This window comes from Planococcus citri, chromosome 5, assembly GCF_950023065.1.
Source record: "Planococcus citri chromosome 5, ihPlaCitr1.1, whole genome shotgun sequence".
Lineage (NCBI taxonomy): Eukaryota > Metazoa > Arthropoda > Insecta > Hemiptera > Pseudococcidae > Planococcus > Planococcus citri.
In genome coordinates, this window is record NC_088681.1 from 50,236,184 (window position 1) to 50,248,244 (window position 12,061).

Consider the following 12,061-nt stretch of genomic DNA (forward strand, 5'->3'; position numbering starts at 1 on the left):
CAATGCTCTATTGTGGTTGGGGGGAAATAATCAAATTACATTTGTGATGCAAAATCAATAATTTTGGGAAATTTCAAAATTGTTTTCTCCCCTTCAATATTGAAAAAAATGAAGAAATTCAGCTCGTTTAACCTTCCAGGGTTTTAAATTTAGGTATGAAAATTTTTATCGACATTAATTTATTTGAAATTACAATGATTTGATTATGAATTTCCAAAATTTAAAAAGTAAAATTTCGCAAATCAAAAAGCAAGTAAATATTTGTTTTTTCTAATATCTCTCTAAATGGGTTCACTTTGCTACCTCAATTTATTGAGAGCTATAGTACCAAGGTAGGCATGCCAGTGAAATTATAACAGGTAATAAAAATCGATTTACCAAATACCTAATAAAAGTAAGTAAGCTAGCTCATTTCACATTTTAAGATGAACATAAATTAAGCGAAGTGATTTGAATACGACTGAAAATCTGCGACTAGAGTTCAAAGGCTCAATAAAAAAAATAATTCAATTACTGTGGCAACTGAATTTTTCTCTGTTAATTTTTAAAAGGAAAAATCAACGCCCTGTTCTTCGTCATTAATTATCATTTTTCTGATAAATCATTAAGATATCTCAGACATCTAGGGGAGATAGGTGAACTAATATTCACAAAACTTGGATCCCTATCACTCGAAACACGAAAATGACTCAAACATGAACGAATAAAAACATTGGAACGATGATAAAATACACACGAAATCATAAATTACGCTATCTACAATCTAATCGTCTAAAAAATTATCGCCTAGTACTCGATTGAAATATAAAGTTGAAAAGTATTTACCGAATTATCAAACTTCTTAATTCTTTAATTACTGCAAGATACTGGTATCTTCTTCACTATCGATATAGAGACTGGATTGAAGGCTGCTCGATTGAACTAACGAACCTATTCCACATTGAAAAAAAAACAATGATAATTTACCGGAAAAACAGTACATACGTATAAGCCCAAGCTTAAATATATTTTAAATCGTATTCCTTACCTTGATTTTCAATAATCCGAGTGAATTCGAAATCTTTAAAGAATGATGAAACGTATATGATGACTCATTTCCGAATTCCGAAGGAAACAGCGGACAGCTGATAATATATTCAAGGCGCGACGAAAACCTATCAACACATTGTATAGAAAAAAATGCAGCCATTACAAAAACAAACACATGAAACAAACATGCAAGCTCATAATTTTATGTTTATTGTTACGTAAACTTACTTTTATTTTGAATAATCCATTCGAGTGAATTTGGCAGCCTATTGTTGGATATTAAAGAACGGTGACAAGACAACTGATCATATCCTATATCAACAGAAATAAATTATTAAAAAATGTAACCACTCAAAAAAACCAAATGGAAAAACCATGCGATTAAAGATTAGGCCAAGAAAAAAATTACAAATCTAACCACACAATTTAATGTCTATTGTTACTTAAACATACCTTTATTTTTGAATAATCCATTCGAGTGAATTTGGCAGCCTATAGACGGGCATTAAAGAACGGTGACAAGACAACTGATCATATCCTATCAGAATGAATTTGACAGCCTAGGTATTGTCGGACAATCGGACATCAAAGAACGGTGACAAGACAACAACTGATCATATCCTATATCAACAGAAATAAATTATTAAAAAATGTAACCACTCAAAAAAACCAAATGGAAAAACCATGCGATTAAAGATTAGGCCAAGAAAAAAATTACAAATCTAACCACACAATTTAATGTCTATTGTTACTTAAACATACCTTTATTTTTGAATAATCCATTCGAGTGAATTTGGCAGCCTATAGACGGGCATTAAAGAACGGTGACAAGACAACTGATCATATCCTATCAGAATGAATTTGACAGCCTAGGTATTGTCGGACAATCGGACATCAAAGAACGGTGACAAGACAACAACTGATCATATCCTATATCAACAGAAATAAATTATTAAAAAATGTAACCACTCAAAAAAACACCAAATGGAAAAAACATGCGATTAAAGATTAAGCCAAGAAAAAAATTACAAATCTAACCACACAATTTAAAGTCTATTGTTACGTAAATTTACCTTTATTTTTGAATAATCCATCCGAGTGAATTTGGCATTGGCAGCCTTTTGTTGGACATCTAAGAACGGTGACAAGACAACTGATCAAGTGATCATAGGTATCCTATCAACAGAAATAAATTATGAAAAAATGCAACAAAAAACAAACCAAATGAAACAAACACGTGATTGAAAAATGTTGTCAAGAAAAAAATTACAAACCTAGGCATACAATTCAATGTCCCATTGTTACTAAAACTTGGCTTGGTTTTGTAGTTTTTGCCAATTTGCCATAACTGCAGAAGAAATGGGGATTATGAATGTAGAGAAAGATCTAAAATGAACGAATTTAATAAGTCATAGGCTAATAATGAATTTCAATTTCGAATTCGGAATTTACGCATTAAAAATGCCTAGACGTATGCAACATGAAAATACGAGCTACAAATTCTTAGATTTTCTGAGTCAGTTTTTTTAAAATATCAATAATAACGACTATAACTTGATTATATGCCTTTTATAATTAATAATTAGGTAAAATAATTGATTATAAATTTGTTTGTTCAACTTACCATGGTATCTGCAACGTGAGCTCCTCGTCGTTGGTCAGCATCAGCAGAAAAAGAGAAAGAGATTCATTGAAATCTCATACATAGTACATATAGTCTGGCGCTAGAAATTATTGGAACAATCAGTGTTCCCATATTTCGAAGCAAAAAAAAAATATTATGCAACTGGATTGAAAATTTAAAATCACGAATCAAAATCATAACAGCTCATCATCTGTTTAAGAATTTGAAAACTTTGCAGCACGTATCTACACTTTTTAATCCTCTTTTAATAAAGTGATTTTTAAAATGTGATTTAAACTTCCCTAAGTTCAAGGTCCACAATTTTGATCGAAACGCAAAAAAAATCTTCGAGAGTGAAGTGACATAGGTATTAATTGTTACCACTTTAAAGGTTCTAAATTCGAATATTTCTCAATCTAACCCCTTCTAGCTCTCCTCTCCTGGCCCCAACATGGCACAAATTCCTAAAAATTATAGTGACGTTTAGCGTCTCGTTTGTGTGATTTTCAAAGGTTCTGAGTTTCGAATATCCTCTAATTTTGTGAATGCGACCCCTTAGTGAGCCCCCACCCTGTACAATTTTGAAGAAAAAACACAAAATGTAGCGTGACATGTCGATTTTTACTAATTCAAACAAGCTGAATTCATATATTCAATTATTTTTCAGATCGGTAGTTAGGTACCACCACTCGGTGCTCTCATAGCTACTATTTGGGGGGGGGGGTTGGAAAATTGCAAAAATGCGAGTTTACGTGACACGTTAATTTCTACCAATTTCGGAAGGTCAAGTTTCAAAATAAATTGAATTTTTCAAAAACATCGCTCTCAGTCTAAAAAACGACCCTATCTCCCCACTTCAGTAAAAATCAACGCGTCACAGCACATTTTTGTTATTTGTTATTTTTTTTCATGATTTAGGAGCTGGGAGAGGACTATTAAAATTCTATTTTAAAATTAGTATAATGTTAAAAAGACGATAAAAAAATCGTTCACGTAATTTTTTTCGAATTTTTAAATCGTATGGTACCTACCTAGTTTTTAATTTTGGATTTCGTCATGAAAAGTTGAGCTTTCACCAGTAAAGTTCAACTTTGAGCTTTTCTGATTTTGAATCGCGAACAGATTTTCTCCAAATTACATTATTTAATCAGTTTCGAGGTATGAGCCCACAAAGTGTTGCAGTTTTACCAATCCAAAAATTCCCAATGCGTAAAAATCACAAGCCTTCTCATCCTCCTCCCTCCCTCTCTCGTTAAAACGGGAAATAGGAATGATGATGGATGATTGGCAGATATTTCACCAAACTATCGAGAAAAACGTGTAAAAAAACATTTGAATGAAATCACAGAACTCGATTTGATTTTTAGTCGAGTTGATATCGAATAAATAAGTCTTTAAAAATTAGTAGGTAGGCACTTACGTAATAGAAAAATCTCAAACGTTCTTATGGATATTATGAAGACTAAAGAGCCTAACAAAGGTTACTATTCGATTTTTTGACGGCTTTGAACTTATTTCAAGTCGATTGGAAAATAAAATACCTCGAAACTCTAATGCCATTTATACAGTGAGTGAAGGAAGATGGTTCATACAGAAAAGATGGGATAGGTAAGGTTGAAAAAATTCGTCATTTTTATTCCTTATTCGTGAAAAAGAAAACTCAATCTGAAAACTACACTTGTAAAAATGCACTTCTCTGCCATAAGAACTATTCACTAGGTAAGTAGAAGTACCTATTGGTACCATCTGCAAGTTTGATATCTATCACATTGCTTTTTTTTCTCCATCAATTTATTCTTCTTGATTTTCTATTTCTTTTTTTAAAAAAAGGGAAGCAAGAAAAATTTCACTTATAAAAAAGTTTAAACTTTTGAAAAAGCGAGAAAATCGATAGCAAGTTTCATCTTTAAGGGCTAGCAAGTAGCAACATCGTATGATCGTAATAAAACAAATAGGTACCTACCTACGATGTAGGTACTGTGTACTCGATTGGTAAAAATTACGTCTTATAATGCGATAAATAATACGTAGATAAGTGGTCCCTAATTGCATATTCAATGAAAGTTAAAAACTGAAAGTGATACCGTTTATCGTTCACGCAGCACGAACCGATAAGAACCAGTCACTGAATGGATACACAATGCAGTGCAATTAGCCCCTAGTATAGTAATTGATTATGGATTTCCAACTTTTAGTTTATCTCTATAATTGACTGAATAGATAGGGGAAATTACGTTTTCTTATCGTATTTTTAATCTGTAAAAGCTGCAATTTGTAAGATGAACTCAAGGCAAAACGTTGTTACCTTGTTACAATATACTTTTTATCTGACCCGTGATGACATGATTTTATTTGAAGAATCGTACACGTGCCATATTTTCGATCGTACGAGGTGTAGGTAATTGGAAAATATTGCGCTTGTTTTGACGCAGGAATATTATTGAAATAAAAATGAACATGTTCTGAGTAAGAAAATTAAATCCCAATCGAGTTTTTGTACCTATTATCTCTATCACGTAATAAATCGCGAAATCCAGCTCTTCCTCAAGTACATAGGTATTCTTTTCTTTAAATTCGATGCTCGGAAATTTTTGCATTACCTTCGTTTACAATTTATATCAGTAAAAAATAAAATGAAATCAATAAATTACAACGAAACTATGAAATTTGAATAATTTTTATTTTTTGAGTTTTTTTGCACCTCAATTTCAATTTGACTCACATACTCAAGAAGTAGACTTGTGATTGGAAAAGGTTTGGACTTTGGAGATTATTTATTCCATCATGAACACCCAACGCATTCAAAATAATATTATGATGAATAAGAATAATAGTAATGAATAGTAAATTAATTACAATTAGGTATCAATCAGAGAAAAAATAAATTGTTATAAGTTCGATCAATGCCACAATGCCTATGAAAATATACGTAATTATTAATGCATAATGATAGCTTCATTTTTCATTTCAGATTTTTGGATTTGGAAAATATTTAATTTTGAGAAATTATTTAATTTTTAAAAAAAATTATCCTACTTAAGTTAATTGAACCTACTTTTCAGATGCTGGCTGTACGCTGAATGTGATTGGTTCAATTTTCTCACTGCACCATTCTATTGGTCGAAAAAAGTCTGACGTCACGACCTGATTTTTCTTTTTGCACGCGAGATGCGTAACCGCCGTTCATTTCGTTCATGCCGTTCTTTTGAATAATTTTGTTTTCAATTTCAAATTTCAGTTTTCTTTTTTAATTTTTTTTTAATTTTCAAATCAAAATTCAAAATTTAATTTAATAAATTTATCAAACATCTTAACAACACAACATCATTCATTTATCTGCGAATGCGATCGCCGATCTTTACGTGACAATTTATCTGGATCAAAATTAAGGCGATAAAAATAAAATTTCGTAAATCAAATTTTGAATTGAATAATTGCTTAAAATTTTGCAGTGAGTAAGCACCTAAGCGGTATACTTAAAAAAGCAAAATATTCTTCATTTTATTCTCTTTAACTCGATCACTTTTCTCGAAATTTTACCTTTTTTTACTGTTCAAAACTTCAAAAGTGAAGTGATTGAATTGAAGTAAAAGCACGCTCACCTACCTTTACGATTCTTCATCTTACAGAAAAACAAAAAACATACTTACCTACATTCTTCCTAAAAATTGTTGAAAAATTTGTTGATGAGTCTTGGCGGTTTTTTTGATTGGTATCATATCATCATCTATTTTTTTTATGCAAACGTTCTTCTGAAAAAACTTAATTCGCCCAGCGTCTTCGTTTTTCCCCTTCAACTTGACCATTTTTTGCTTCTAAAGCATTTTATGGGGATGTCATACTTTTCAAAAATTTAAAACTCATTTTCTGCAGAATTTATTTTGAATTTTGAAAATACTGTAAATGTCAAATTTTTAATTTCAATTATCTCCACGATTCATGAAATTTCAAGTAAAATGAGCCTAATTTGTTCGACCATATTTTGGCATATTTCACCATAAAAGCATATAAAAGCATATAAAAGCATATAAAAGCATATTTTTGCATTATTTTAGGGAATATTTTGCGTTTATAGAGCATATTTTACATTTTTTAGCGGTTTTTAGGGAATATTTTGCTCAATTTCAAATTTTTGCATCAAATTACTATATTTTTATGAAACTGACAATAGCTCACTCGTACCTACTTAATTTTTTGTTCATTTTATTTGTTTTTTGTTCTTTTAATAATGGAACTAGAATTACCTTTTCGTGATTTTAAAACGCTCTGTTTTGTATTTTTGTTTGTGAATTCTTGTTATTACACAACAATATTACTAAAATCGTATAGGAATTGATTTTTCCTGTAAAACAATACCCATATCGTTAGGGAATATTTTCAGTTCACTTTTCAGAGCATATTTTGGCATTTTTTAGAGAATATTTAAGCGCATATTTTCGGTTTTTTAGGGAAAGAATATCCGAGCCCTGATAATAACATTCAGTTTCATAAATAAATACTACCTACCCGTAATAAGATAATTCCAACTAGTTGAACTAGTGTTTCTATTGAATTAATCATCGATTCATCGCCAGTCACTAAACTAAAATCAGGATGGAAGGAATAATAATTCTCATCATGATGAATCGCATAATCGAATCGATACTTAAATAGCAAATTTCATCGCGTTTAATTTTATTGCTCATGAAATTATGTTCAATTTTTCATTCAAAAATTTCAAAATCAAAAATGAAAAATAATTAAGTCACACTGAAAAACTGAAATACTGAAAGTGAGTCAAGTGAGTGAACGCCTGATCGGTGAACGGATGCGTCAGAAAAAGAATCATTCAGACCATTTGTTACGCATCCCGCATTCAAAAAGAAAAATTGCCGAATCTTTATCTTGTAAACAAACAACACGAGGATTTCGTGAATTTTTGTCGGCGCAACGAATGTGTTTCATTTCTAATTAAAATAATAACGTTTTAAATTTGTGTAATTATAATTTGTTGGATTATTTATCATATATAATGGCAGAAGAAACGAAACCAGAAAAGTTGACTTACAAGGATAAGTTGAAATTCGCCAACGCCATATCCAAACCCATGGCTTCGAAAGGTACCACCAAACGACTACTCAAATTGATCAGAAAAGGTAAAAAAATAAATCAAACATTATCAGTCTATCGTTATTTTTCAAGTATTTGTGCATTTTGATACATACGTGTGTATGGTTTATTTCAGCGGCCGAAAATAAATCGATACGTGTAGGATTGAAAGACGTTCAGAAACAAATTCGACGAGGTGAAAAAGGGTAAATATTCTCTCGTTTTATTACTCAGTTTGTAATTCAACTTGAAGTTTCGACTTATCGTTATTTATTCCGCATTAGAATCGTAGTATTCGGAGCTGACGTTACTCCTGTTGACATAATGTGTCATATGCCAGCAATTTGCGAGGAGAAAGATATTCCATATTGTTATACTCCTTCGAGGGAGGATATCGGTCACGCTGCCGGTTTACATCGTACAGCTGTCATGGTTCTCGTGAAACCAAACCCGGAATACGCCGAATTATACGAAGAGTGCCAAACAGAAGTCCAACACTTACCAGTACAATTGTAACTTTTTTATCGTGATTTTTTTAATATATATTTTTTCATTTTAGTTCACAAAAAACGACTACGTTTGTTCTACGATGTGTATTCAGCGATAAAAAAATTGACACAGTCTATCTTAGAAAATATTCAAAAATGAAAAAAAATTATAAAGTAACTCGTAGTAAAAAGAGAAAAAAAATATCTTAAAACAGGTGATCTAGAAGATAAAATTGAGGAAAACAGCACAAAAACGTGATTTTTTTTTTTTCATTAAAACGTAAAATGATTACTTAGATAGAAAAAAATAGGATATAAATTTATAAAATAGAAAAAGAAATCGTTAGATTTGTATTCGTCGTTGTAATATGTTTTTTGATTTAAGACGTAACTATTTTGAGATAATATTTTACATGTGCGGAAGAGATAAAACACAAGATAAATTTGTGTGGCCGTCTTCGATACTCGTTAGGCGAATTAAATGAACAAAATGAGAAGAAAAAGCGCAACGATGAAGAGTAGAACTAGTAATGCGACTACATAGGCCGGTAGTTGTCATCTAATTTTCCAAGTTACTGTTATCGGCGGAGGATCGCTGAGATCTGGACTAGTTTTTTCGTTACTGCCACCAAAACACAGGCAACGACTATTGGAAGATCCTCGTTTGAGAAATAATTTATCTTCTCGTTGACGTTCGTTTACGTGCTTCATGTAATAATCTGAGTCTTTTAGGTACCTTGAAATTGAATAAATTTTAGTCAGTTTGAGTAAATCGTAGTGTGACGTATCTGGCTAAGAAAAGATCACTTACCACACCGGAGGCCATCTGTGTTCCATTAAATATTCCTGGTTTTCGGGGTGCAGGCTTTTCAATAGTTTGGGTGACATTTTGCATAATTTATTGTAGTTGACGCATAAATAACTCATGCACCAGTCAGCCAACTGGTCAGCATTGTGTAACTGAAATACATCAGTAATTTTCAAGTATAAAATTCTAAATTTGATCTAGTTAGGTAATTAAATTCTCGCTGATACCTTGCACGTTTCCAGTAATCTTAAACAAGGTTGAATTACATCGGAGTTTTCTGTCGCCGAAAACCTATTTAGTTCATCGATCACAGCTCTTTCTACTAAATTTATTAGTCTAATGAGGCATAAACGATTAGCTAATTCTATGAGATCAAGGCACCTCGTAGATGAGATTGGTTTAATGTCGTCTGTATACAAAAACATTAGTAACTGTTGAAATGTGTCTGAATGTACTCCAGGAAAGAAGATCTGTACGAAAACATCGAATTAGAAACAAAAACATCGCTTGAAATTTTTTTTCAACGTTGATGGTGCTTACTATTTTGGCACTTTTTTCTTTAAAATTTCCAGAAAACATAGCTCTCATTACGTCGCATCTGGATGAAAGTAAAGCACGATGAGCTGCGAACACTCCGTCGTCTAGTTGAAATATGATATCTGTATAAAGTCCTTCTTCTAAACACAGCTTTACTAATCGTTCGCGAAATTTCTGTGGATTTTTATAAATGTTAGATTCAATTTGAAATTGTAACTTGTGATTTCATTTCAAGATGGTCAGGTAAGTAGCAAATCTATTTACCAGTTTGTATCGTTGTCTCAATTCAACATTCAGATAATCATCTTTAGACTGAATATTATTTATATAAGCGAGTAACTCGTTTAATTCCATGAATTCTGCCGCTTGCCTCAAATCCTACCAAAAAAATCAGTGACGGTTTAGTCATTTTAATATCTATTTTGAAAACCTGGTTCGTTTGCAGTGAAAGTGAAAATAATTCACTCAAATTCTTTAATTCATTATACCGTACTTGTAAATAATTATAATTCGGTTCTACGTTGCCGGTATACAGAAATTGTAAGCATTGAGACATCGCTGTAGGAGTAACGAGCTTACTAACAGTGATTACTGTGTGTTGGCAATTTTCAATTTCGCAGCTATCACTCGACATATTGCACTAGAATGCAATATTACTAATTATTATATGTTCTACGTAAGAAAATTAACGTCGAGTAAGTATTTTTCAACATTTAGACATTTACTTCGATCGTAATGGATGAAAACACCGGATGATTTAATTCTTTTCTGTAACTATACGATCTTGGATTTGAAAAATTACTCGTTGAACCGGGTATTGGACAGTCTTTACACCTTTTCTGTTGCTGTGGTAACCTAAAATGAATTAATAATTAGCATATAATTCTATTAATTCATAATTAATTAAATAATAATTTCAAAATTTTCCATTTTCCAATGGAATTCGTAAAAATTAAAACGAACGACAGCTCTCATGTTTATTGATTCAAACGAACGAAATATGATTTGTTTACATTCAAAATTACGAATTACCGGTAATTTACCAAATTTTTCCATCGCATGAATCGAGTAATTACGGAAAATAAACATTCCTCAGTTTGTTTTCAAAAAATGTGCTCATTTTGCCATTTTATGTGATAAATTCGAACGAGCGATGGATAATGAAGTGTTTTATGAATTATTCTTCTAATTCGAGTAAGTTTTAATGTAATTAATGTATAATTTATGATCAAGATCCAAATTTTAAGTCATATATTGATCTTACTTTGCAGTTTCATTAACAATCAAACATTCCGTATCGTCGTTGAATTCAGCCAGAGTAGCTTCTCCGAAATTAGTCATCTGAAGACAAAATAGGTAAGCAGGAGATTAATTAATCATCGTGATGAATTATCGAAGATGTAATTACAAATTATTATTACAGATTGAGAAATCTCTTACAATACTCGATTCGCTGGTGCTTCGTTCAACTTCGGTAGTAATAACAGCTTCATTCGGTATAGAAAACAGATGTTGAAACACAGGTGAGGCGGCAGCTAGGATGAATTTATGAGCAGTGAATCCTATATTATTGACGACGAATACGACATCGGCGTGTTGCTGTTGATGATACAACCATTGTATGTTTTCTTCGTACGTAGATGCGAGGACTTGAGCTGGCGGTGGAATTGGTTTCGGAGGACAGTACGGTAGCTGTTGAAATAACCCAAACCCAAGATTAATATACCTTAGTAAGTATCAAATAATACGAAAATTGAGCGTAGTTTACTTGTAGTAACGGTTTTTGAACTTTTTTCAAATTCGTCATCCAGAATCGTTGATTTTTACGCGAAATTAACGCCGCTCTGATGGCATTTTCGAATACTTCGTTGACGCCGTAATAAGTTAACACGCTCGTTTCGTAGTAACTTACGCCGAATTCTCGAGCCATCGCTCTAGCTTCGTCTGGCATGACTAGATCGCTTTTTCTAATCGGTCTGTGTGTATGAATTGTTTCAGTGTGAATTTTTGCATCGTTGGAATAGTATGAAAGTTGAAAATGGAAATGATTCGTTATATTACCTAATGAAAGGACTCCGGTCTCGAAAAAAGCTCAAGTACGTGTCGTCGCGATACATATACCGTAAATCGCTCTTACAACCTACGAGTAGGATTGGAGTGTGAGGGCAGAATTGCCTTATTTCTGGAACCCACATCGCTTTACAGTTTCTTAAAGATACATGACTGGTAACTGAGAAACACAGCAGAACTACGTCCGATCTGAAACAGAAAGGAAAAGTGATTCAGTTTCTTGATAATTTGATTACCTATTCATCAATGAACAGAAGCTGTGTAACTCGAGTAATGTGAAAAATTGAGATGATTACCTTCCGTAGGCGAACCTTCGGTCTTTCTCGTGGTCGCCGAATGTGTCCCATAATCTTAATGAGACATTTACTCCGTCTACTACCTCCCATGAGCGTTCCAAAACCTGCAAATCGATGTTTA

At 32.2% G+C, this 12,061-nt stretch overlaps 2 protein-coding genes and 2 long non-coding RNA genes across 5 annotated transcripts in view; 2 read left to right on the top strand and 2 right to left on the bottom strand.

Annotated features, from left to right (window-relative positions):
• Positions 1 to 631: 631 nt before the first annotated feature.
• Positions 632 to 2,799, bottom strand: LOC135849018 (uncharacterized). Of its 2 annotated transcripts, none has more exons than XR_010559476.1 (8): positions 2,654 to 2,799; positions 2,304 to 2,415; positions 2,103 to 2,205; positions 1,792 to 1,959; positions 1,483 to 1,650; positions 1,258 to 1,341; positions 1,028 to 1,154; positions 632 to 930 (listed from the first exon to the last, which is right to left on the bottom strand). It is a non-coding gene; the product is annotated as an uncharacterized LOC135849018 (long non-coding RNA). The 2 variants fall into 2 exon arrangements; XR_010559477.1 differs by having other exon boundaries at positions 2,304 to 2,377; positions 2,654 to 2,782.
• A 4,741-nt stretch (positions 2,800 to 7,540) lies between these two features.
• NHP2 (NHP2 ribonucleoprotein) lies at positions 7,541 to 8,672 on the top strand. Its single transcript, XM_065365785.1, has 3 exons — positions 7,541 to 7,788; positions 7,878 to 7,947; positions 8,026 to 8,672. Exons 1-3 carry the CDS (start codon positions 7,665 to 7,667, stop codon positions 8,255 to 8,257), a joined length of 426 nt encoding a protein of 141 aa, XP_065221857.1. The 5' UTR covers positions 7,541 to 7,664; the 3' UTR covers positions 8,258 to 8,672.
• RhoBTB (Rho-related BTB domain containing) overlaps positions 8,320 to 12,061 on the bottom strand; it is a 29,795-nt gene continuing 26,053 nt past the window's right edge. The window contains exons 3-14 of the mRNA XM_065365784.1: positions 11,941 to 12,044; positions 11,636 to 11,833; positions 11,343 to 11,550; positions 11,015 to 11,266; positions 10,839 to 10,915; positions 10,300 to 10,429; positions 10,068 to 10,214; positions 9,839 to 9,952; positions 9,578 to 9,748; positions 9,265 to 9,507; positions 9,041 to 9,189; positions 8,320 to 8,965 (exon numbers count right to left, since the gene is read on the bottom strand). Of these exons, the coding sequence (XP_065221856.1) occupies positions 8,785 to 8,965; positions 9,041 to 9,189; positions 9,265 to 9,507; positions 9,578 to 9,748; positions 9,839 to 9,952; positions 10,068 to 10,214; positions 10,300 to 10,429; positions 10,839 to 10,915; positions 11,015 to 11,266; positions 11,343 to 11,550; positions 11,636 to 11,833; positions 11,941 to 12,044 (1,974 nt within the window). The 3' untranslated portion in view covers positions 8,320 to 8,784. The remainder of the gene's footprint in view (positions 8,966 to 9,040; positions 9,190 to 9,264; positions 9,508 to 9,577; positions 9,749 to 9,838; positions 9,953 to 10,067; positions 10,215 to 10,299; positions 10,430 to 10,838; positions 10,916 to 11,014; positions 11,267 to 11,342; positions 11,551 to 11,635; positions 11,834 to 11,940; positions 12,045 to 12,061) is intronic.
• Positions 10,803 to 11,670, top strand: LOC135846599 (uncharacterized). Its single transcript, XR_010558988.1, has 3 exons — positions 10,803 to 10,930; positions 10,998 to 11,304; positions 11,573 to 11,670. It is a non-coding gene; the product is annotated as an uncharacterized LOC135846599 (long non-coding RNA).